General features: G+C 35.2%; 1 protein-coding gene across 24 annotated transcripts in view; it reads left to right on the top strand.

Moving 5' to 3' along the window:
• Positions 1–26,067, top strand: part of CAMK2D (calcium/calmodulin dependent protein kinase II delta) — a 309,946-nt gene that overhangs the window by 83,315 nt on the left and 200,564 nt on the right. For all 24 annotated transcript variants that reach the window (XM_074396636.1, XM_074396634.1, XM_074396635.1 and 21 more), the window contains exon 3: positions 10,816–10,875. In XM_074396636.1, coding sequence (XP_074252737.1) covers positions 10,816–10,875 — 60 coding nt within the window. The remainder of the gene's footprint in view (positions 1–10,815; positions 10,876–26,067) is intronic.

Here is a 26,067-nt window from a genome sequence, read left to right as displayed (position 1 = left end):
AGTGGTTTATGATCAGCACCTGCAATTTTTAACTCCCTGTTTCTGGAGGAGGATGATCAAGTTTCAAGGAATGACTGCAAGAGTGATGACTGAAATCAAGTGGAAATGAAGACTCCTGGAGACAGGAAGGTCAAGGAACTGAGAGGCTGAGTATTGGACCAGTTATTCTTGTGTCTGTTGAAATAGCCCAGAATGTTGGCAGACTTTCAGTGAAGTAGAAAACTGGATAGATGCCAAGTCTTTAATACATAAAGAAGGCTGAATGGTGGTGGGGAGAGAGAACCACTTAGTGTGCCTTATAAACATTTCATAAGATTTGAATGGTTTGTATGATATAGATAAAGTTTCTAGATTTTCAATGTTATATTTTCCCAATCGTTTGTTATATTTTGGCCATTATACAGCTATATCAAAATCTGAACTAAAAGAGTCTTTTCATCTGGCTTGCATATTCCAAGATGATAGGAACTGTGTCATAATCACTTGAGTAGAAGCTGTACATATCTTGGCTTACCCAAAGACAAGTGGTAGCTGTTGATGAATAAAGCATAGTGATAAATTATGAATGAAGGAAATAGTGCCGCTCTTTTAGATGGAAGGTGTTATTGTTTTCAATGTTATGCAAGTGTATAAATTTTATAAACTTTACATGGAATTTTACCTCTCTGACTACAATTACGTCTGCATCTACTTTAATTACATAATAGTCACATATTTATTTTCTTTCAGAGGTGAACTCTTTAATCAGAATGATTAATTTTCCTCTGATTCCATGGGAACTTTACTATTTATGACAACTTTTTGAGAAGCCAATGAGTTAGATCCTTTTGACAGAAATTGCACTGACAGGCATTCTCTGATATGATGGCGGGGAATACACCTTGTCTGGAAAGGCTATTCCTCTGTCTACATCTCCATTCAAGTTTGTAAACTTTTATTGTTCTTAATTTGTTTATCTGGCCAGCAAGCAATCTCACTGTATCAATACTTGGCTAAGGGATTTAATCAGCTTATGAAAATATATAAGTTATGATTTTAAAGACAAGAGCAATATGCTATATATATGCATAGGAAAAGACTGGCAAGACACTCATCAAAATGTAAATAGTTGTATATCTAGGTAGTGGAGTAGTTTTACATCAAATTAATTTATTTAAGCTGAAATATATCTGTTTTTCAGTGAGAATCTATCATTTTTTACAATAAGATTTTTAAAAACAATATTAAGATGAGAGGAAAAGGTAAAACAAGGATAGGGAAAAAGTCAGGAATTAGGTTATATGAAAAGAAAAAGATTGATTCTGTAGAAGATAGGTGAGTTGTCAAAGATGGAATATGAATGCATGGATATTAGCAGTATGTTTGATTCTACTGCAAGAAGCTAATACCTGATGCTCTCTTCAGAGGCTTTTGATCACAGTCCCTTATTTCCAGGTCACTTGGCAGAATTCCTAGAGTCTCAAGTTTTAAGGCACAAATAGTAGAAGTTCCTCCTTAGTGCCTCTGTTGTTTATTCTCTCGGAGGAGGTACCCATTGAATTCTGTTAACTGTGATACAAAAAACCAGCCAAGTACCTGGGGCTTCCCTTGCCCCCTTTCCATCTGTTAGGAAGCCTTCTTTAAGCTCTGAGAATATCTGTGGATTAACACAAGTCAGAAATTGTTTTCACTACCACTCTGCAGACAGACATTTAGCAGGTGGGCAGTAGGTCTGTTAATTTCACATGTGAGAGGAAATTAACTGTCTAGCCTGGACAGGTTTTTGTCTGCCGGTTTTAAAGTTTGTCACATAGAGGAATCTTCCTCTTTCAGAATTTAAAAGGAACCACAGCCAATTTAAGTGGCATTTAATATGCTTCCTTGTAAACTGTGGGCATCAAGCCAGGCAGGGTTGCAATAAGCTCTAGCTTTAGACCTGACCCACTTGTAATGCCATGGCAATGCCAAATGCATGTTCTAAATGATGCAGTACTTACTTGAGACAGAGCATTCTAGGTAAAAGGTAAATGTTCCTTCCCGATGAATGATGAAAGATGACATTTAGAATGATGACAAACTAAGAATATCATTCTGTTCGGTCTGGGGAATTTTATTCTGCATTTCAGATGTATCATAATTTCAATAATCAATAAGATGACACACTCTTGAAATGCAGGTTATCTAGACAAATTTTAGATGATTACAAAGTGTGCAAGCATATTTAACAACCCCTCTAGTATAAACTACATAGACAGTTTTTCCTAGCTCTGCTTCCCAAGAGAATTGGACATGGAAATGTGAGAGCAGAGGGATGTGTTATAAAGGCAATGATTTTCAGTAAATTCAAACACTAGATGGTTATATATTTGTTAAATATTTATAATTTAGAACTATCTTATTAAAATACTATAATCAGAATTCTAACCATCTAGCTTTAGTGGGAACTACTTTATTCCTCTTCAGCTTCCTCAAATCCACTGAATATATTCATTTCAGCCATTTATGAAATCTTAGATCTCAGAGCTTTGCAGTGCCTTTTAGTCACAAGAACAGTCTCATTTCAGGATTCTAAAAGTAGTCATTTAAGACATCTTTCCTCAGGTCGGCCTGTTTCAGGCTTGACAGCCTCTTTGGTCCAGGAAGTATGTGGCACTGATATTCTTCGTCACCTAACTTCCTCTTCCATTCACTGGCTGCCCTTAGGCCCCTTTAGAGAAGAGCTGTAAGGAGCTGGGCAAATCTGAGTCACTGGTGCAGTTCCAACCTGCACTGTCACCCTCTGTTAGAGGCATGATTGCTGACTTCCTCTTTGGATAATTCCTTTTAGGAACCTCTGGGAATAGATCCCCTGATGATAGTCAGGCTGCCCCTGGCTGAATGTTTTTAGCTGTCTTCGCAGCTCCTGGGTTTCTGGTATTATATCCCTCTTTGGGGATTACATTGCCTTGCCAGGTGGTCCTTTTGGGCATTGTCCCTTGTGAGATCATTCCTCCTGTGGGTCTGTATCCTGTCCATGCTAAAGGTGCATCTTTTTCTTGCCATTGGTGGAAGCATAGCCTGATCACAACAGAGTCCTCCAGGCTTTGCAATTCCAGGACAGCTAGCCAGCTACAATTTCATGCTTTTAAAGTCAGATTTAAAAATAGGTTGTAGTTATTTTTCTCTAACTCCAGGAGATGTACTTTTTTAAATACTTCTTTCAGAGATACTCCTTCCCTTCCAATTTGGTATCCTTGAGTGAGCTCTTTTTGGTGTGAAGTAAGAGGTGGCTCAGAATGTTCTGACCACTCTATCCAGAGTAGTCCTCTCTGGGGGTCTCATTACCTTTTCTTGGAGAGCCAAAAGCAAACAGTGGGCTCGTGGTGACAGAATGGCTTCAAATGAACCCTCGGCAAGTTCTAATTTGGCATCTGTATCTTAGAATTATTTTGCTTTTCGCCTTCAAAGTTTCAGCTAAAACTGAGAAAATTTCATCTTTTTGTATTTTTTAATTGATTTCATAGTTTACATATTTTTGAGGTACTTTACACATATTTTGAGGTGCTTTACTGTATTGAATTTGTCTCTTTCTGAACATAAATACCAGTGGTTCTCCCACTATTTCCGTTATCAGTGACCTGGATGGCATAATCATATGATTTTATAAAAAACAGTTATTTTTATAATATGTTAGGATACATGTAAAATAAATAATTTTTTATGGAATCAATATAATTTTTAATGTAGCTTTTAGGAATTTAGTTCTTTTAAAGTTGGATACATCTTTAGCAATAATAATGATGATACTGTAATTTTCTGAGGACCTCTTTTGTTCCAGATACAGGGCTCATGCTAGATATTCTATGCCTGTGTTATGGAAGGAGCTTTCAAAAGGTCAAGTAACTTGGATACCTAGCTAGTAGTTAGTGGTAGATTCAGGATAGCAATTCTTGTCTGTTCCAGTCTGAAGCCAGAGGTCTTTCCATTTCTCTGGCTTGTATCTTACAATGCGTCTAGTGTTCTACAAAATTAGGGATCTTCGTTACGGGTTTTTATTCCTCTGGAGTCAGTTGAAAATTCCATTTTTCTCCATAGATGAAACTGCAGAAAGAAGGTAAAATGAAGTAGAGGCCTGATTCTTTCTTCACGTAATTTTTTTTTTCAAATGATTGGGTGGAGCTTCTTCACAAGGAAGCTATAGTTTCTAGTCCATATAGAATCAAGGTTGGACTCATATCATAATTTGTAATCTATGTTTGTATGAGCTTCCTGCACAGAATAGACTTTAAAAAGGTTTCAATTCTAAATTAAGATATAGAAACTTTCGTTCTAAATTCAGATGTAGGAACTTTCAGCATCTATGTCTTATTCTGTTTTGCCATGAAAAGAACATCATCCTGTATAGTTGTAGGATCTTACTGATTCTTCCAGGACATAGTGGGCAGCAGAAGTAATAGGGAGTGACTGATCCCTAACGTCAAAAAGATTCTAGGTCAAATAGTTAAAAATTCAGATTTATGACACAATGATATGGCATAGTTTTGTAATATTTAATTATGAATTTTTTTAACTTTTCTTTAAATGAATATGATAGCTTTAAATTCGCATACAACCTGTTCAGGTTTTGTAGTGAAATGGCTCTTTCCTTAGCTCCTTCTACCTTGCAGTCTGTTTTTAAATGTGACCTACTTAAATGGATAGATTCTATGTTCTTTCCAGAGGAATGCCTCATTTAGTGAGACACAATTTCTCTAACAAAAGAAATGCATTCAGAATGTAATTCCAAAACCTCCAGGAATAAGGCCTCTGAGCGGCTACATTATAGTGCTCCAGAATCCACACACTAAAAAGTGCATCTTTCTTTAAGAGAGGATTTCTGGTTTCTCACTTCCAGGTTATTTATGATTATATTTTTATGCCTTTGTTTTCCCTGGTTCTTCATTCACAGCTATTGTAAAAAAAAGAAGGGGCATCCATCCTTTATTTATTTATTCAGTCAACAAACATTTATTTAATGCCTATTATGTGCACCTGAAACAGTTTTATGTACTGGAGATATTCACAGCACTAAGAGCTGACAGCAAAAACTCATGAAGAGATTTTAAAAAGGTAATAAGCAGATGCAGCAGTATAAAACTTCAAATAGTTTAGGTAAATTTAGTTTTATCTCTTCTGAGAATAAGTAGCCAGCCAGTTTCTTCCAGAGAGGCAAGTAGAATATCTCTTACTCAGGACTGTAGTTTCTTGGAAATGAAACAAATGTGAAAAATTTAAAAATTGAATTGGGCTGGTTGTAGTAAAGAAGTCAGAGAGGTAGGATTAACCTGCCCTCAAAAATAGATCTAAGGCATTGATCTCAAACTGGAGCATAAGGCCAGGAAAGGTAAGCACTAAGGAGATAAGAATAGGGAACACAGCAGCTCAGCAGCTTAAGCCGACAAGCTGAAAGGCCAGCAGGGTAAAAATTAGAGATAGAGTTGATTTTAAACATTCAATTTTTCATGCGCCTATGAGCAACTGCTCCGTAATTTTGATAAAAGATTATTTTCGGAGTGGGATTGTCTTTGTGGGGACAGGAGACTAGAAGAGCTAAACCTTCTTAGTCATGGCAAACTCAAGTCTTCCTTAGGTTTTATGTTTATATTTCTGTGTGTGTTTGCCTGTGTGTGCATACGTATGTGTGTGTGTGTGTGTGTGTGTGTGTGTGTGTGTGTGTGTACAAAGGGGTAGTAACTGGCCAATTATGACAGAAGGCAACTCCTCCTTTTGCCCAAACCTCTCCCTTGGCATTTGGTAGGTGGTGCAGGTAGCTGTGGGTTTTCACACCTCTGTAGCTTCTGAGGATTTCACTGGATTACAGCAGAGTAATAATTAATGTTAATAATGAGGACTCAGTGATGTCAAGAAAGATTAAATTCTTTTATATATGTCATTCATGTAAGAAAGCAATGACTGTTAGATCTCCCTCCAATCCCCCAACAAGTTTAATAGTTTAAACTTGGGTATTTGGAGGAATAAATAAGTACTTTTGAGATTTGCTTATTGATAAGAGCTTATTCCCTGATATTGCCAGAGTAGATATATTGTTACTTTATGTAGCTTTAGTGCTATATCTATTGCTGTGTGAAAGTGAATCAAAGCTAGCACTTTAATTTGCATTTGTGATCAGAATTATTCTTTTGCATAAAGATTAAAATTTGATTTGGAACAGGAGTCAAGGATTTACTTCATTTGGTCTGAATTCACATTTTCCACCTCATTTGAAATAAAATATTTTGTAAGTTAAAATAGTATCTCAGCTAGGAAGAAATTTTATAACAACACTTCACCAAAATTCTCGAGAAATGTTTTAAAATCCAGAAGTCTCTCTGTTGATAATATTATTCTCCCACGGACTTCATGTCAAAACCAAATGATGATGCATTTTCCTTAAGGCATTGTTTATATGGCAGGTCTTCAACCATATATTACTAACAGTGTGTACCTTATCAGACCTGACAAGATTACAGCCTGAAGAGTTATATTTTGATTCAATAAGAGTATGAACTTGAGCTTCAAAGGAATAATAAAGCCAAACTATTATAGTTCAAGTATTTTAATAAATATTAAATGATAAATGAAGCTGGTTCCACACTAGCTTCAGGGCCTGTGGCTAATAAAAGAAAATCTTCAAATGGTGCCAAACAATATTATGGCTGTCTTGCCTTTTATAATCTGTCTATGCCTCTTATGATTATAGTTGTCAGAGCTGGGAATGATAAGGTAGGATGTATAATTTTTGTTTCTGATGGAATTAAAAGTAAAGGAGACTTTAAAAGTAATCCATCTCTTTAGCAGGATAAATAGAGAAATGTGCTTTTTGGCAATACTGTAATAGGTATTTAATCACTCCTCACCTACCTACTCTCTCTAAAAGTAAAGTTGTGGACTTGATGTTGAATGTGAAACATACCAGGTGATATGCATTTTCATTATTGTTAATTTCTAGCTTTGATGGAAACCAGAATTTAGTTATATCATCATGTTTGGGATGTCAAAACATGTCCCAGCAGTAGAATGCAGAATGCCTATGATTCATAGAAGATCACTGTTATGTGGTTATATGGAAGAAAAGGTAATTGAAGCTGCTTGTCAGAGAAAGCCCATCAGTACTGTTGTTATAAAGTCTACTGTGGGCCAGGCGCAGTGGCCCACTCCCATAATCCCAGCACTTTGGGAGGCCGAGGCAGGTGAATCACCTGAGGTCAGCAGTTCGAGACCAGCCTGGCCAACATCGTGAAACCCCCGTCTCTACCAAAAATACAAAAGTTAGCTGGGCATGGTAGAAGACGCCTGTAATCCTAGCTACTATGGAGGGTGAGGCAGGAGAATTGCTTGAACCCAGGAGGTGAAGGCTGCAGTGAGCCGAGATTGTGCCATTGTACTCCAGCCTGGGTGACAAGAGTGAAATTCTATCTCAAACAAACAAACAAACAAAAAGTCTACTGTGGCAGAGAAATTCTAAGATGTCCTAATAATTCTGCCTCCTGGTGTTCATGCCCTTGTACATTAAAATTGAGCCAGCCTAGCTTTTGTTTCTAAGCAATTGAATATGGAAACCATGATGGGATATAACTTCTGTGATTAGGTTAGACAAGATAGTGGCATTCCCTTTTGCTTACCATACTCTTTCCTTCAGTGGCTTTGATGAAACATGTTGCCATATTGGCACATGCAAGGAACTGAGCGCATCCTCCAGTCAAGAGCTAGGTAGGAACTGAGACCCTCACTTCAGCAAGTCATGTAAGAACTAAGTACTGCCAACAATTATGCAAGCTTGGAAGCAGATCCTTCCTCAGCCGAGACTTTAGATGAGACCCCAGCCATTGCAGACACCTTGATTGCAGCCTTGTGAGAAACCTTAAAGCAAAGGGCCCAATTAAGCTATTCCCAGGTTCCTAACCCACAGAAACTGTAAGTTTATACACACGTGTTGTTTTAAGCTTCTACGTTTGTGGTGTTGGACACATCACAATAGAAAACTGATACATTCGGTGCATTCGTTTGATAGAGCTACCACAACAAAGTACCACAGACTAGGTGGCTTAAACAACCAGTTGTGACAAATTTATTTTCTCAGAATTCTGGAGGCTCAGAAGTCTAAGATGAAGGTGTCAGAAGCATTGATTTCTTCTTAGGCTTTTCTCCTTGCCTTGTAGATGTCTATCTTCCCCTGTGTCTTCACATGATCTTCCTTCTGCACGTGTCAGTGCACCAGTCCCCTTTTCATATATGGACACCAGTCATATTAGATTAGAGCCCACAATAATGACCTCATTAAACATTCCATCTCCAAATACAGTCACATTCTCTGGGATCTGAAGATTAGGATGGCTTCATATGAATTTTACAGGGAAACAACAGATAAGCCCATACAATAGGCTATATGAAGTTCTATAATTATGTTTATAGCAAAAGCTCTGTAGAACTTACTGTCTGTAAAGATTTTTTACTTCCTTTTTATTTTTTATTTTAATATAATTGTTTTTCAGATGATTTATATATATATATATATAAATTACTATCTATATATAAAACTATATTTATACATGTATATAGTAATCACATAGTTCAGCACATGTTTGCATATCCCTTTCTCCATAACAAAATTCTAGTCTCTGTAAGCATATGTCTTTCATATACTTTATTATTATTATTTTGAGACGGAGTCTCCCTCTGTTGCCCAGGTTGGAGTGCAGTGTTGCGTTCTTGGCTGACTGCAACCTCCATTTCCTGGGTTCAAGTGATTCTTCTGCCTCAGCCTCCTGAGTAGCTGGAATTACAGGCGTCTGCCATCACACCTGGCTAATTTTCACGTTTTTTTAGTAGAGATGAGGTTTTGCCATGTTGGCCAGGCTTGTCTTAAACTCCTGGCTGCAAGCAGTCCACCTGCCTTGGCCTTCCAAAGTGCTGGGATTACAGGCATGAGCCACTGTGCCCAACCTCTTTCATATACTTTACATGTAACACTTTGCAGTATTTATTCATGATACTGCTATTAGAGGCATTTTCAAAATCTACCTTAACTTTTTGTATTTGCTGTTTACTTCTAAGTAAGTTAGAAGTAGTCTGTCTTAAGAATAAGGACTTGTTATAAAGGGAGTTTGAAGAAATTATATTTATTAGAAGTTGGTATAGTTTTAGATAATGATAGGTCCAGAGAGTATCTGTCTTTGTATTTGAGAATCCAGATATAATGGAGATATACTATTAGAGCCTATCTAATGCTGTGCCGATTTATTAAGACACTGTTTTTTTGACACTTTGAGCTATTAATAGCACTGATTGTGTTTAAATTTTTTTAAATGACAAAAAAAATCTACATTATATGCAACAGTTAATTATAGAATACGCCAATGGTCCTCAAAGAGTGTATCTGCAGATCCTGGGAGTGCCTGAAACTCTCTTAGGGGATCTTCAGGTCAAAACTGTTTTCAAATTAAAACTAAAACATCATTTGTCTTTTATTTTAAAAAGTGTTGACATTCTTACATGTGTTGACATGTGTTGCATCATAATGCAAAAAAAATAAGATGAAATTGCTGGAGGCTTTACGATAATCAAGGCAGTGGTGGTAAACTATTGGAATTTGTATTTTAAAGTAGGGATAACAATATTGCCAATCATAGAGGGTTGTTGTAAGATTTAAATCAGATATTCCATGTATAAGTTTTCTAATAGTGACCACTATACACCACTACCCTTATCAGCAACATGTGTTTCTACCACGTTTTTGTCTCTCTCTACCATTTATTTTGTGTGTTGGTGAACGATTTTGATTATATTTATATGTATATGTACCTCTAGCAAAAAATCAAAGAAGAATATTAAAATAATTCTTACAAGTTTCTTCTTGTGTAAGAATTAAGATAATTCTTAAAACACACATTAAGACACATGTTTCTTCAAAGAAATGGTCACAGAAACATAGAAAGGTGAAGATAAGCAAGGAATTAGGGATTTGGGGAAATCTTTGATATTAGGAGGAGTATCATATACCTAGGAAGTTGAACCAAGAGTTGTAAGAAGAGTGGTTGAGAGAACATATGACTGAACTGAGAACACTTCTCCATTAGGGATAAACTACAATAACCTGATTTAGTACTTACTTTATTAGCAATCCAGTTTCTATATATGCATCCTCTGCTCTAAACTGGTATGTCTATATTGGGTTAAAGTTGTTATAACAATATGTTCTTGGTCAGGCACGGTAACTCACGCCTGTAATCCCAGCACTTTTGGAGGCCAAGGTGGGGGGATCACGAAGTCAGGAGATCGAGACCATCCTGGCCAACATGGTGAAACCCCATCTCTACTAAAAATGCAAAACTTAGCCAGGCGTGGTGGCACGTGCCTGTGGTCCCAGCTACTCGGGAGGCTGAGGCGGAAGAATCGCTTGAACCCAGAAGGCAGAAGGTTGCAGTGAGCCGAGATTGCGCTACTGCATTCCAGTCTGGTGACAGACAGAGTGAGACTCCGTCTCAAAAAAAATAAATAAATAAATAAATAAATAAATACGCACTTAATGTAAAGATGAGAAAGAATAGTATTGTTTTGTGCCATTTCTGCTATTTTTCCCCAAGAGTAAATTTAGCACTATTTTATACTACACTCTGTCAAACATCAAGTCAATGAAAAATAAAATTCGATATTGAACTATGTGCTATTCACTTAATTCTAAATTTGAATTATTCTTGTTTCAAAACGAAATCAAAGGATGAGTAAATGCAAAGGCCTTATGTGATTTTGTTATGCATTTTGTTGTGTTTTATTATTTTTTGCCTTACTCTGTTTTTTTTTTTTTTTTTTTTTAAACAGACCATCAGAAACTGGAAAGAGAAGCTAGAATCTGCCGTCTTTTGAAGCACCCTAACATTGGTGAGAACATATTTTTAATGTTTTTTAAATGTTAATTTAAAATTTTATTTTACATACCACAACAAAAATGTTAATTTGATAACCTATAATATTTATAACTTTTATAAAATAGGTTCCTAACTTTCAATATTGGTTACCTTTGAGTCTTCAAAGTTTATCTGTGTTTTTGTTTGTTTTTTGATACAATCTTTGAAGTAGAAGTGGGAAAAATTAAACTAATCTTTGTGGAAACCAATAAAGATACTAAATTAATAGTGTATGTTTCTTGTTGTGCCGAAAGTTGACTGTAAACTAATCAGTAGAAAACCTGAGTATAATTAAAGAATAAATAAATAAATTTAGGTAATCCCTGATGATATTAGCTTTATTTTAACCACATATTTTGGAGTCCGCTATGTTAATCAGTTCAATGTCCTTTCTGTAGAGTTGTATAAAATGAAAATAATAATCCTTTACCTGCTTGGGAAAATAGTTGTGAAGGTAAAAATGAAGCAATTATGACAAGTTTTTGAAAAGTTGTGTATACTTTTTTCAAAAGGTAGTGATTATGTATAAACTAACACTTTAAAAAATAATATAAGGTCTTATTTGAATAGCACTTTTATGTATCTTTAACAATTACTCAGCTACTGCTTCTGAAGTATGGAAAGACAGGATTTATATCATTACTTTAGTCAGCTAAATTATGTTCCACTTATCCTGTAAATGTTTACATTAGGCCAGACACCATGGCTGCCTATAATCCCAGCATTTTGGAGGGCTGAGGCAGGAGAATCACTTGAACCCAGGAGTTCAAGACCAGCCTGGGCAACATGGCATGACCACATCTCTACAAACTATTATAAAAATTAGCGGGATGTGGTAGTGTGCATGTGTGGTCCCAGCTACTAGAGAAGCTGAAGTGGAAGGATCGCTTGAACCCAGGAGGTTAAGGATGCAGTGAGTTATGCACTTCAGACATTGGGTGACAGAATGAGACCTTGTCTCCAAAAATAAAAAAGTTTATGTTACAGTCATTGATTTGATTTGAGAAATAGTAAGATGACTTTACGGTATTCATCCCTCGTGAATTATAAAATAGCACAAATGTTTTCAAAAATTATAAAAGTGATAAATATAAGAAACGCAGAAGAAATAAACAGGAAAGAAAAAGTAAATCCAAAAATATATGTAAACTAGATTCTGTGATAATAGGTTTGATTATTTTGGAAAAATGTTACTGTACCAGCTTCCTCAATTTTATTATTAACCTAAATATTTCTGATCTATAAGTAGTAAGAAAAGGAGTAACAGTGACATAGAATTTGCAAAATGTTTCACTGAAAACTTTATAGATGTTTTATTTTTATGTGTAGGAGCATTCAATTTATATTCCTGCTTTGACATTTTTAGTATCCTGACTTAGTGGGTGTGTCTTAGGGTCTTAAGCAAATGGATACTGTGGAGTAAATCTGAAGCATTAACATACTGAGGGCTGACTAAAAGGAACCTTCTGTTTTGAGGAGAGAACAAAACAACTTTGAAGTATAAATCTACCTCTTTACAAGCATTTCACTCTGACAAAAATTTATGACATTTCTTGATTGGCTATATTACTTTGCTAAGACTGCCAATAACAGAGTACCACAAACTGGGTGGCTTAAGCAACAGAAATTTATTTTCTCATAGCTCTGAAAGCGAGAAATCCAAGATGAAGGTGCTGTCAGGTTTGGTTTCTTCTAAGATCTCCTTCCTAAGCAAGTAGGTAGCTGTCTTTTCCCTGTCTTCACATGGTCTTCCTTCAGTGTGATGTTTGCATCCACATTTCTTCTTGTAAGGACACCAGTCATATTGGATTAGAGCCCACACTGATAACCTCATTTTCACCTTATTATCTCTTTAGACACTCTATATGCAAATAATACAGTCACACTCTGAAGTATCAGGGTTAGTATATCAACATAGGCATGGACATCATTTGCCCATAAAATTGACTAAAGAGAAATTACCCAATGAACCACTGTAGCTCAAAGAGTACTTTTCTTGCTCAGGTTTAAGAGAAAATCAAATCTTTGTTTAATGAACTTGGAATTCCTGTGCAGAAAGTTGTTATTTGTTTGTTTTGGCTTGGTTTTGTTTGTATCAGGTCCTCCTATGAGACTAAATTTTTGTGGATAATGAAACTAGTTTCCTCCATTTCCTCTAGGAGACCAAAGTCAAACATTAAAAAAACTGCCAAGCTGAAACAAGAATTCTTTTCTTTTTGATACTACATACAGACTAAACTTATAAAAAGAGAAAGTACTGTGGGGAAAGTTCTAAACTTTTGTGACCTAGACAGAATTATCAACACATTCTGACACAGTATACATCTTTTTTCAGGGATCCATAGCAGCCAAATGTCATAACTCCTAGGTTACCTCATTGGAGATTTTCTTCTATCTTTTAAAATTTCAGGAATACAAAAGGAACTGTGGCAACTCTAGGTCCTTGAATCTAGGACCCATTTCTAGCCACAAAAGAGATTTCAAGTGTTCCTTTTCCTCAGCATATAAATCATAGATGGATTAAAGTTATGAGACATAATCTCAAAAATTATAACACTAGCAAATTCACCTGTGTCATTTACTCACTTAACAAGTTGTATAGTAGGAGCAAAACAGACCAATATCCCTGCCTCATGGAATGTGTATTTTTTGTGGGAGATAGACAGTAAACAAAGTATTGGATATTAGACTGTGATAACTATTGAGGAAAAATTGGAAGCAGAGCAGGGAAATACAGAGTGTTGAGTTACTCCAATTTTAAATAGTTGGTCGGGACTATTTCATTGAGAAGGTGAAAAAAAAAAAAAAAACATTGTAGACAGAGAGAACAAACGGCCTGCATAAGGGCTCTAAGACTAGTAAGTAGATTCCATCAAAGCTTTTTATCTAATGAGAGAAATAGGGATGAGTTCTTTTTCATTTTATCTTACCTTAATTGGTGAATCTCCATGCCATATAATCTGACAGTATTGTGTTTAGTCATGTAAAGAACAATTTTAAAACAACATCAATAACAACAGTGACTGTCATAAAGTAGTAAACAACAGCCAACAAAGGAGAAGTGTTTTAAAGACAAATGCTGTATGTGAACATCTGCAAGTGCAGTGGAGGGTGGAGACCCACAGGGTTGTGAGCAGAGTACTGCAGTTCCTGTCAAGATCATTGCACTAGTTAACAGCACCACATGAATCACTAGGACACACTCATGAGTGAATCAGATTACACAGGGAAAACAGCCATTTGTGCTTGATTTCCCTGACACAATTACTTAATGTGATACCTAAGTAATATCAGACTCTTATCCTCGTCACCCTTTTCTCTATTTTATTATTGGCTTGGTTTTAAGATCTGCTAGGTTATAGAACTGTAAGGAAGGAAATAACTATTTTTGACAATTTTTCTCCTGTGAAAATGTGCTTGTTTCATTTTTATATTTGTATATGTCTTTTTCTTGGCATGAAATCAATAATCTTGAAAACTTGCAGCAAGTAAAAGGTTTCTCCCTAAGAAACACATTTGAAACCAACTAAAAATGGTGATTCATTAAACCACTTTTTTTCCTGTGTTATTTTTTATGTTTTTCTGATTTTAAAAGTAATAGTGGAAAATTTGGAAAATACAACATTATATAAAGAAGAAACCTGAGGGGTCAACTTTTAATATTTGCTTTATTCATTTTTGCCTTTTTATAATAAATCTTATATACATGCTAATTTTCAGGATTCTCTTGTGTGCATTTTCATACTCCTTTAGATCTACCATGAAAATGGTCTCACCCAACAAAATTCTTGAGTGTGTAGCCATTGCCAAGCTTTGTTCTAGGCTGTCTACACGTCTTGATGAAGTGAAACAGTGATCAAGAGAGACAATGTCCCTCTTTTCCCAAAGCCTTGCATCCTAGTGTATAAACAAATAAAGCACCATAATAATGTCATAAGATTAATTCTATGCAGAGGATTAAAATAGAGTAATTTGATACCAGGGAACTAGTGGTTACTATCAAAACAAACAGAGCAAGACACCAGTTAAAGGTGATACAGATTTTATTTTGTATTATTGTAATCGGGGAAAGAACTGAACTTCATTCCAAACACAGCAAAGACAGCTGGGGATTTATAGTTAAGGAGCAGAGTGAGGGGATCAGTGGATGAAAGACTTTTAAGAGGAGAATTCTCGTCAAGGATAGAGAGATTCTTGCCGAACTGGACTAACAAGATTCTTGCTAAAAGAAGGGCCTAAACATTAAGGATGGAAGATGAAGACCTTGATCAGATATCAAAAGTGTGAAATCACTTGGTAGGATTCTTCAGTTAGACTGGCTTAGGAAGGTTAGGGACATCCAAGGATGAAATCTAGTTGAAAAGAGGAATTTGCCTAATGTTTCCTTAGGGAGAGCATCTTGGTCACTGCTTTAGAGTGGCTTGTCAGGAAAGATGTGTCTATGGAGGTCACATTTAAACTGATATCTAAATGGCATGTAGAAGTCATCATGAAAAAGAGAGAGTTTCAGACACAGAGAACTTTCTTGGCCAGAGGAAAAGGGGCAACCAGTAAATGGACTGCCATGGGGGAAAGAGTGACTAAGCAGGGTAGGTAGGTATTTAACCATGTAGGGTTTTTTTAACCAGATTAGGGATTTTGGGTTTCATTATACATGCAATGGGAAAGCCATAGTAGGATTTTAAGCAAGAGTGTATCATAATCTGTTTTGCTGTGTCTGCTGTGTGTAAAATGGTTTTCTAGTCACATGAGCACAATCAGGGATAATAGTGTTCAGTCAGGATATCAGAATCTAGTCTTACCAGTCTGGTACCCCTCAACTACATCCTTTTGGGTAAGAATTTAAACAGCTCCAAGCTGGTTCTCTGGCATGGTCCACACGATCCAGAAAAGTACCATGCATCTTCTGGCTCAACAAATTTGAGAGTACAGCCCATTTTTAAAGAAGCTCCATCTTTGCTGTGCTCTAGCCAGGCAATTTTTGTTTGAACCTCAAACTGGAAAGATTATAGGTGACAATAAGATACTGAAGCAATTTGGAGAGAACATCTTACTTTGTGCTTAGGTTAGTTAATGTTTGATTACTATGTTCACCTTTTATTTTAATAAAGCGAGCTTATTTTTCTTTGAGGTATTAACAAATTTTTTGTAAGCCAGAAATTCTGAGCTATATGTCAACATATGTATCAAACAAGTAAGAGAAAAATACCTTTCTGACATTGAAATAAAATATTTGAGATAATAGCCAAATTCTCAAAATTATTTGATATTTAAACTGTTTTTATTCTTGGTCTTTGATTTGAGGGATTTATTGAAACCTGTGTTGAAGCCCAAATAACAAATAACCATAAAGAGAAAGCAGGAAAACAGGTTTCAAAAAACACATTCATTTAATTCAACTATAGGAGTCCAAAACAACTGGGCCAGGGAATTAAAAGAAAAAAATATTGAGAACTTTGATCTGAGTCATTTAATGTCCCAGGTGAGAAGATATTCATGTATGGGCCTTTATTTAGGAAAAGATCAATGCTTGAGACAACTTTGCAGTTGATAGGATGATTTATTCTGTTGCTGGGTTATTCCATTCCCTAAAGACTTTTATTTACACATTGTGTAGACTTTAGAAAGAGCAAGATAATTTTTTTGAACGTTTGAAGCAACATTTACATTTGTAGATTAACACCATCTTTATAAGGTAAGCCTTTACCATTATAATATGGTTTAATGAACTTCAGTAGCTAGAGAGCAAATGGAAGAGCTATGTATGTAACCTTTTGAATCTAGTCTTTAGTGATACCCTGGAACCCCTAATGCAGTGAATGAATTAACCTTTCTCAAATCACATCATAGCTTAATGATTACCTCCTCTCTACGATCTTTCCTATCCAGTACCCCAAAACACATAAACACACTCACTCACATATTATAAGGTGTAACAGAAAATGAGAGACATAGTATTAATGGAAAGCTCTATAGAGTCATTGGGCCACAGTTTATTCTCCCTCTGATACTGGCCTGCTTTGTGATCTGCTACACAATCCCATCCATTCACTAAGTTCTAGTTCCTCTCTTTGTAAAGCAGAGAAAATATTTGCCTTTTATTTCCTTCCAAGAATCAGTAGAGAGAATTAGATAATACCTCTTATTTTGGTGAGGAGTTAATATACTTTGTAAGATGATTAATCTAAATAAACAGTTGAGTAGATTATTATGGAGTACTACTTACCAAGTGTAACTAATTAATTCATTTCTTAGGGTGTAGTAATATGTTTCTGAGATGTGTATATTCAACAATGGGGAATATATTTCAGAAACTTTTAAGTATCATATACATTGTATATGCTATATATGTTATATATAGTATATATGATATGTATTACGCATACTCAGAGAATCATTGTATTGCAATAGCAGATCTTATACGTTATCTAGCATCAGCTCTAATTTTCTGTTTTAATATTTAGGAAAATTTTACAAATGTATATGATTTGTCCAAAGTCACAGTTCTTTAATGACATTGCTAGACCTAAATTGTTGATTGCCTCTGTAATGAGATGGTGATGTTTAGGGAACCTAACTTGAAGCAGCAAGGTTGAAAACCCAGTGTTTTTGTTTCCTTTTGAGGAGAATTTTGAGGTGGTTTTTGGTTCAGATCAATTCCTCCTCTCATATAAGGTAAACATTGCAAAAAAAAATGTTCAATACTAATACAGGAGGAGAAAGTCTTTTATATTTTAGAGAGCATAAGTTATAGCTACCTACCATATGTATTAGCCCTGGTAGAGAACCAGTTATGTTTCAGAAAGATGCTCTGCTTAAAGAGATTTGATTGTTTGACATATATAATAGTACATAAAATTTCATATGCTGATAGGTGATGATTAAAGAATATGTAAGAGCCTTTACTTTCTTTTTTTTATTTTTTAAGAGAGCCTTGCTATGTCACTAGGCTGGAGGGCAGTGGTGTGATCTTGGCTTACTGCAACCTCTGCCTCCTGGATTCAAACAATTCTCCTTCCTCAGCCTCCTGAGTAGCTGGGACTACAGGCATGTGCCACCATGCCTAGCTAATTTTTTTGTATTTTTAGTAGAGATGGGGTTTCACCATGTTGGCCAAGATGATCTCCATCTCCTGATCTCATGATCCACTGCCTTGGCCTCTCAAAGTGCTGGGATTACAGGCATGAGCCACTGCATCCAGCCACCTTTACTTTCTATAAAAGCAGGTTTCCCATTTCTATGAGTAATAATGGCATTTAGGATCTATATAGTTTTTTTTTTTTTTTTCTAAAATTTAAAACTGGGCCAGATGCAGTGGTTCATGCCTCTAATCTCAGCACTTTGGGAGGCTGAGGTGGGCAGTCACAAGGTCAGTAGTTCAAGACCAGCCTGACCAACATAGTGAAACCCAGTCTATACTAAAAATACAAAAAAATTAGCTAGGTCTGCTGGCAGGCGCCTGTACTCCCATCTACTTGGGAGGCTGAGGCAGGAGAACTACTTGAACCTGGAAGGTGGAGGTTGCAGTGAGTGGAGATCACACCACTACACTCCAGCCTGGGCAACATTAAAAAGAAAAAAAATTAAAACTGGAAGGGCTCTTAAGAATTACCTAAGATCAACCCAGATTCTACAAATTGAAGGTTTTAATAGTAAAGTAATATGTCCAAGGTCATACTCAGATCTAAAAAGAGATGAAAAACACATAACCTGTATATTACTTCATTTAGCATGTAGTGTTTCTTATTTTTACTGACCTTGAAAGTATGATGTCATCCTGTAAAAGTAATATTTTAACCACAATCTTAGATCTCCCTGGTCTTTGCAAGAAATTTTTGACTCAAATACTCTTCCTCAAATTTTTGTGAAATAAAATTGTCATTTTTTTGTTTGTTCTTTTGTCTTTAACAGATGATTTTAACCACAAATTTTTCCTTTTTATCTCTATCTGCATGCAGTTGTCTTCTAGGTTCCTCAAGTTCTGTAAGGAACCAATACAATCACATTGTATAGGTTAAGCTTACTAAATATTCCTCTTAAATATGCCCAGTATTTATTTCTAAATGAGTAAATTGCCTTTTGTGTTTATTGCTACAACATTCCAGTTTTTGAACCCTTTGAAAGAAAATCACATAGGAAAGGAGAACAGAGTTAATGCAGAGTAAATGTTAATCGATCTGCTGAGAAAACAAAGTTAATAGTTTTATGAAAGACAGTTAAAGGTCTTTTTAGTGGTATCAGAAATTGAGCAACATTCTAAGAAAGCTACACTTGCAGATTTTTTTTCTGTGACCTCTCCCCTTTATTGATGGTTCTGCCTAATAATTACAATAATTTGTAATCAAATAAAAAATAAGTAATTTTTCTTGTTAACTACTTTTACTAGTGACTGTCCAACAGATAAAAAGTATTTTAATACTATTTAGTATTAAAAAGCTGATTATCCTATATTTACCTTATTTGATTAAATCTCAGTTCTTCATCATGATTGTTTTGTGAGAAGGCCAAATTACTTCTTAGAATATATTACTGTCTACAGAATTGATTATTCTTTTTTAATAAATGTGAGAACCAGCACGGGGCTATATTTTTCCTTTCAAATAAATATTTTCAAAAATTCTAATTATCCCTTTTAGCTTTCTTTTCTTTGTTTATACAATACTGTGCCTGTAATGTATTCTTTATAGTTCTTGACAGAAAGTTAAATTTATCATTGTTTTAAGTAAATATTTATTTTACTAAAAAGATAAAATATAGATCTAAAAGTTGTATATTGAAGATAATACTTTAAAATCTTTTCCATTAGTGAATTTGAATTTGAGTACATTTGTTACTGGTTTCTTTGTAAATATTTTTTTTCCATGTATCAATGAAAAAGCCACTTAACTAAGTTATTTTAGAAGTAGGTAGATTTATACATGAAACTGGAGAAAAAGGGTCCTTCTGTTACAAATGAAGGATAATTTACATTTTAGACTTACTTATAGTGCATATATTACACTTTGATCTGTCAACACATAATATTTACTAAAATAGTTCTGATTTGTTCTACTAAGCCTATTTTATTTCCATCTTGTCCTGTCTACACTACATTCAAATTTCCAATACCCTGTTAGGGTAGAATCCCCTAACGGGGTATTGGAAGTTTATAAGAATTTCTTCAGCTCAGAAGTGTGCCGTAAACTGATGTTTGAAAGAAAAATAATCCCAAGCATGAAGAGCACTTTGTTCTGTTGCGGCTTGAGTTGTGCATAATCCCATCTCCACTCCCTTTTCTCACCACGGGGAAGAATAATTCATGTAGCTAGGGAGCCTGGAAGAGAGCTGGGGAACTGATGACACCTTTTGATCACTTAAAAATTCTTCCTCTTTTCCCTTTATTCTAGTAGCATTGATAATAAATCAACTTGCCTATGATAAGTGCTTGTATTAAGATGTGAAGTACACTGAATCAGAAAAAAAAATGGATTGGAAAAAGAACTTCACCACTAGAACTAATGATAAAACTATTAACTGTGTTATCAGGCCCTGGTCTAAGTGTTTTCCATGCATTAATTATTTTAATTCTCATAACAAACAAATATCATTCTTGTCTCTCCACTTTACAGGCAAGGAATCTAAAGCCTAAAGAGGTTACACAATTTCATCAAGGTCAGGCAGTTAGTAAATGGTGGGGTTGGAATCCAAACCTATGTATTCTGGCATGACATCTGTGCTCTTCAATACTGGACTGTATTGCTCCTCACTGCTGTGTTAACTCTGGACTGGTCACACTATTCTTAAAATCCTTGCTTAGAGAAATTACATAATTTTAGTATTTATTATTAGTCCTTGTTCCAGAGAGAAATATTACCATGACATTATTATTCAAATGCTTATGGAAAATACAGATACTATAGAACTAATTATATTTTAATGACAATTTTTAATATCTTGGTAAAAAATCTTACTTATCCAAGTGGTCACATTTGGCCCTTAATTAATTATTTACTTGCTGTACAAGATAGTCTTTTACTTTTCTCTCTTATTGATCTGACAAATGAATAAAATAATTATCAGAAAACAATGAAGGCTAAGGAAACAATAGTAATTAATATAATTTATACAATGTATGACAAACATTTTAAAACTATGGTTTACATTGTAGAAAAAGCAATCATCAGGTCCAGATAATAATGTGATGATGAGTTCTTACATTGGATAGCCCTCAATTTTTAAAAAGTAACCATTGCTTATAACTTACTTAAAGTATAAAGAGGAATACCAATTTAGGGGTTTGAGGTGACTTTGGAAAGTTTACTTTAGAGTTCAATTATAGCATTTCTTTCTGTCACTTTATAATGCTAGTTGCAGCTTACTTTGGGAGGAATTTGCCACATTAGAAAAGCTGGCTTCATATTCTTATTATTTACACATTTGAACATAGGAACTTGTTTTCTTTAAAGATGCGTCATAGGTAGAAGTGTTTGCTTTCTCAATTCGATATATAGTGCTTCAGCTTAACAAAATTATCCGTAGTTCTAATAAGCTCACCATGGATTTATGATGATGTCAGGTTATTGTTTGAAATAACTTATTAATTTTATTAATGATTAAGCTTAGAAGGCTAATGGTCTATGTTGAAGGACAGTAAACAATGCTATGACTTGAATTCTCTTAAAATATTCTTTCATGTTTTTTACTTCAGTAGTGATTTATAACATATTCTGCGAAATGACAGAAGATTTTGCTCACACTATTGAAGTTCAGTAGTTTTTATAATTCAGTCTCCAAAGATTACCTTCAATTTTTAGTAATGGGCTTATTGTGTGTATTAACCAAATGCAATGAATAAGAGGAAAAATTTCTGTTGCACACAAAGTTGTTCACCAAAGAAGATGAGATAGTAATTTTTGTGAGCACATTATTTTGAAGTGTAAGATGTCTTTTCTTTCATTTGCTCTGTTTAGAAATTGATATTACTTACTAATATATGTGCAGAATCCTATATTTTGTAAACAATTTCCTTGGGACATCCATAATTATTATTTCTGTGGGCACTGGTAATTTTGCACATTCAGATGAATTCCTGTTCAATATTTATCAAAAAACATACTATGCTTTGTCTTACCTATTTTTCATTAAGATTGTGCAGTGGCACAATCTTGGCACACTTCTGCCTCAGCCTCCCAAATAGTTGGGATTACATGCATGTGCCACCACACCCAGCTAATTTTTGTATTTTTAGTAGAAATGTGGTTTCACCATGTTGACCAGGCTGGTCTCGAGCTCCTGAGGTCAGGTGATCCACCCACCTCGTCCTCCCAAAGGGCAGGGTTACAGGCGTGGGTCACCACGCCCAGCCAGTTGTCTTCTATTTCTAATGATTAGTATTAAGCTTGATTGTGTGCTAACTCTGTTGTAGCTAAAGTATTAATAGACTACGAAGGTCAATGAGACATACTCCTTGACCAAAAAAGAGGTCACAATTTTAAAGGACAAATATGTATGCAACTGAAATATAGTATGATTATTTACTATGATGAAATTATAAATAAGGTGCCATGGGAGCACCAACATACAAGCTAAGAATCTTAACTGAAATATATTGGATGGTGAACAGAATTTTGCCATAACGAAGTAGGGATTGGACTGAAGAGCATTATATAAAGGCAGACTCACAAAAGAAAAAAATCAGAGTTAAAAGTCTTTGTTGCAGTTGAATGACTGAAAACCTGTAATGATTAGAGTATTATGTGTGTGTCAGACATAAAAGTTGAGAATAATAGTGGAGAGCCTGGGAAGGAATTTGATTTTTAATCTGGAGAAAATAAATAATTTAAAATTTATTTAGCTGACTCATGATTATATCAGTTTTTCAGGACAGATTTAGTAGTAATAAGCATAATTATGTGGTATCAGGAAAAGTTGGTTTTGAAAGAGCATCTGAAAGCCTCTGGAATGAATGATGAGTTTCTCAACCATAGCAATGGGAACAGGGATGGCAGGGGGGCAAAGCTTCCAAAGATGTTGCTGTGGAATCAGATCTTGAGCAGCAGTTAACTTGTGGGAGATGAGCTAGCAGGTTTCTCTGTGGTTTCTAGAAACTAGAGATGTTGATCCCTTTAACTGACAATAGGGAACAAAGGAAGAAATAAAGTTAGGAAACATGAAAAATTTCAGTAATTTCAAAACATTTTTTTAAAAGGATTGGAAAATATCCATTATGGGAGACTATGGACAAAAAAGGAAGACTAGAAATAGAAATACCATTACCCAAACCCCTGATCTTTCACTGTTTGGCAGAAGTTATAAGCTTCTTGCCATGTGGGCATCCTCTTTAGGATGGAAATATTTGGTGGTGACTGTGATCATCCTTCTTTAAGACTGAGTGCTGCTAAGTCAAGAGCAGTCAAGTTTGGTTCTCAAAGTATCTTTTCAAAAAGTAATGTAACATCTGTAGCACCTCCATCACCACCTAACTCTGGTTAAGTACTTATTTCTAGGGTGCTATTTCCCCCCCAGTTCTGTCTGCTAAAGTAAAGCTCACTTCTTACTGGTCCCTCGTGCCTTTCCCAAGCATGTATCTTTTGTTGGCTCAACTACTCTAGTTTGTATATATTCCATCTGACTTGCATATGGGATACCACATAGAGCTCTAGAGACTCTGAATATATATTTTGAGTCATCTACATTTGTGGGATAGTGAGAGTATATGAATGTGCCAGCAGTATATTACTAAGGGGGCCATAGACAGAATGATGAAAAATACTTATTTGTAAAAATAGGACTTTTTTAAGGGGCAATAACAATAGCCATTTTCTTAGATTACTTTCATTCTGAATATATTTTATAACATTTAATATATAAAACAGCCAAATTATATTTGGGGAAAAATATATGGGGATGTACAGAAATGTAATATAGGCTTCTTTTCATAATAATTATCTAACTATCCTGATTCCAAATAGGGTTATATGAATTTAGACTCTTAGAAAAGTAGGAAGACTATAGATTTTACCTACAGGCTTACTTTTGCTATTGTTACTATTTTGAAGATCATTATTTTCCTTCTGCCAATCACCCTCTTCCAAATAATTTCTCATTTAAAAGTTGATAGTGCCAAATGTGCATTTAAGCTTATTTGCTAGGAACTCTCCAAGAGAACTCTGATAAAACATGATTTTCAAATGTCATTCTCATATGTGTCGATTATTCCAGTGACCTTTTCTTTTGATATTTCTTATATAAATCTGCCTTTCAAAACTAAATTACATCTTCTGGTCATTTTCTAAGAATATATTCATAATATGGAGGAGAAAAAAGAGATGGAACCATTTTTCCCCCACAGAAAGATAGAAGATCATTCACTTAAGGTAATAGCTTTCAACCTGGGATGATTTTACCCCTTCTACTCTCTCTTTCTTCTGGAGACATTTGGCAATGTGTGGAGACATTTTTGACTGTCACAATTATGGGAGCCATTTTGTCATCTCCTGGGTGGAGGCCGCTAAGCATCCTACAGTGTACAGAAGAGCCTCTCACAATAATTAATTATCTGGTCCAAAATGCCGTAGTGCTCATATTGAGGAACTCAGTGACTTAAAGAGTGACAATAACAACAAAAAGACAAATAGCCAGCCTTACCTGATTTATTTCTGGAGCCATGCAATTTTCTTATACATATAAAAAAAGTAGGCAGTCCATCTTCTTAAGTAAAGGGCAAGTCTAATAAAGAAAGCAAACTACTTTTGAAACAATTTATAAGTATCTAATTAAATTGAAGCATAGAAATTGCAATGTAAGCAAAGCCAAGGTAGCATAGTATGATGCTGACATATGCTAATTACAATCCTTATAAATCTATTCATCAAAGCAAATTTTATTAGGCAAGCTTGGCAAGCCTGTTCCTTCACACACAAAAGGTAATGAAGCCTATTTAAATAAAATAGAATAATTTAGTTTTTTAACTAAATTTTTTAACTAAATTAGTTTTTAACTAATTTTTACAGGTCTTATCCCCAGTTAATCTGAATCAGTGATGTGTTACTATGGTGTAACAATTGCAAAACACCTTCCAATGAAATTTTTTAAAAATTATATAAGGTTATCATGAGATTTTTCTGTAAACTAGAAAATATTATTTTTTGCGACAATAAATAGGCTGGATGTTTATGATGCAGTTATTTGCTTTTCATTTGGGAAGGTTTTAATGTTTAAACAGTAAAATGACAATATCTGATTTAATTTTAACAAAATTACTCTGTCTACTGCAAGTCTGACCATGTCTCTGCTCTGCTCGGAAACTAATTAGTGGCTTCCCACTGCACTCAGAGGACAAGTGGGGGCCTCCCTATGGCATGCAAGGCCTTCCGCAATAAACATCCTCTCTCCTTTCTCAATTTCCCGTTCTGCTCTTTCTCTCCTCCTCAGTTGCTCTGCTCTAACCTCCCTGGGCTCCTTGCATTTCTTTGCCTGTTCCTGATATCTGCGTGCTGCAGGCCTTTGCCTGGAGTTCTTTCTGAGTATACAGCAGGGAGACATGCTGGCTCACTTTCTGCCGGCCTTTGCTCATCTAAGAGGGGAGGCTTGCCCTGACAGCTCTGTGTGAAAGAGCAGCCTCCCTCTCCCATGGACTCCCTAGCATCCTTTTTGCTTTATTTATCTCTGTTGCACTTATCAAGATTTTGTGTATTTATTTGTTGATTTGATTATTTTCTACCCACTAGTGTGTAAAACTTCATGAGGGCATGGACTTTTCTTGTTTATTATTGTACCTAAAAAAGCACCTGCCATAGAGTCTGTGCTCAATAAAGAAATGTTATAGGAATTAAACAATGCATGAGTAAATATATTTTTATTAAGTTAAAGTTTAGATTATCTGAAGAGGAACAAACACTTCTATAAGAGAAAAGCATAAATTTTAAATTATGGCACAGCTGTTTTATTTAAGTTCATCTGCAGGCTTTTGCTTTCCTCTGGCTAAAATGACCATCAATGGCCCTGGCCTGGCCCACACCTAAACAAAGATTGTAAAACAGGAGAGGAAACACTTGACTTCTCCCTAAAACTTGCTAAGTCAACAAACCACATGAGTCAGCATACCTCTTTTTACTGCCTGACCTTTCTTAAGATCTGCTTATCATATTCTGAATTCCTAGTCTGCTGGCTGGAAGCTAGACCCAGA

This window comes from Saimiri boliviensis, chromosome 3, assembly GCF_048565385.1.
Source record: "Saimiri boliviensis isolate mSaiBol1 chromosome 3, mSaiBol1.pri, whole genome shotgun sequence".
NCBI lineage: Eukaryota > Metazoa > Chordata > Mammalia > Primates > Cebidae > Saimiri > Saimiri boliviensis.
Note: the sequence above shows the minus strand (reverse complement) of the source record. Positions and strands in the feature narration are given on the sequence as shown.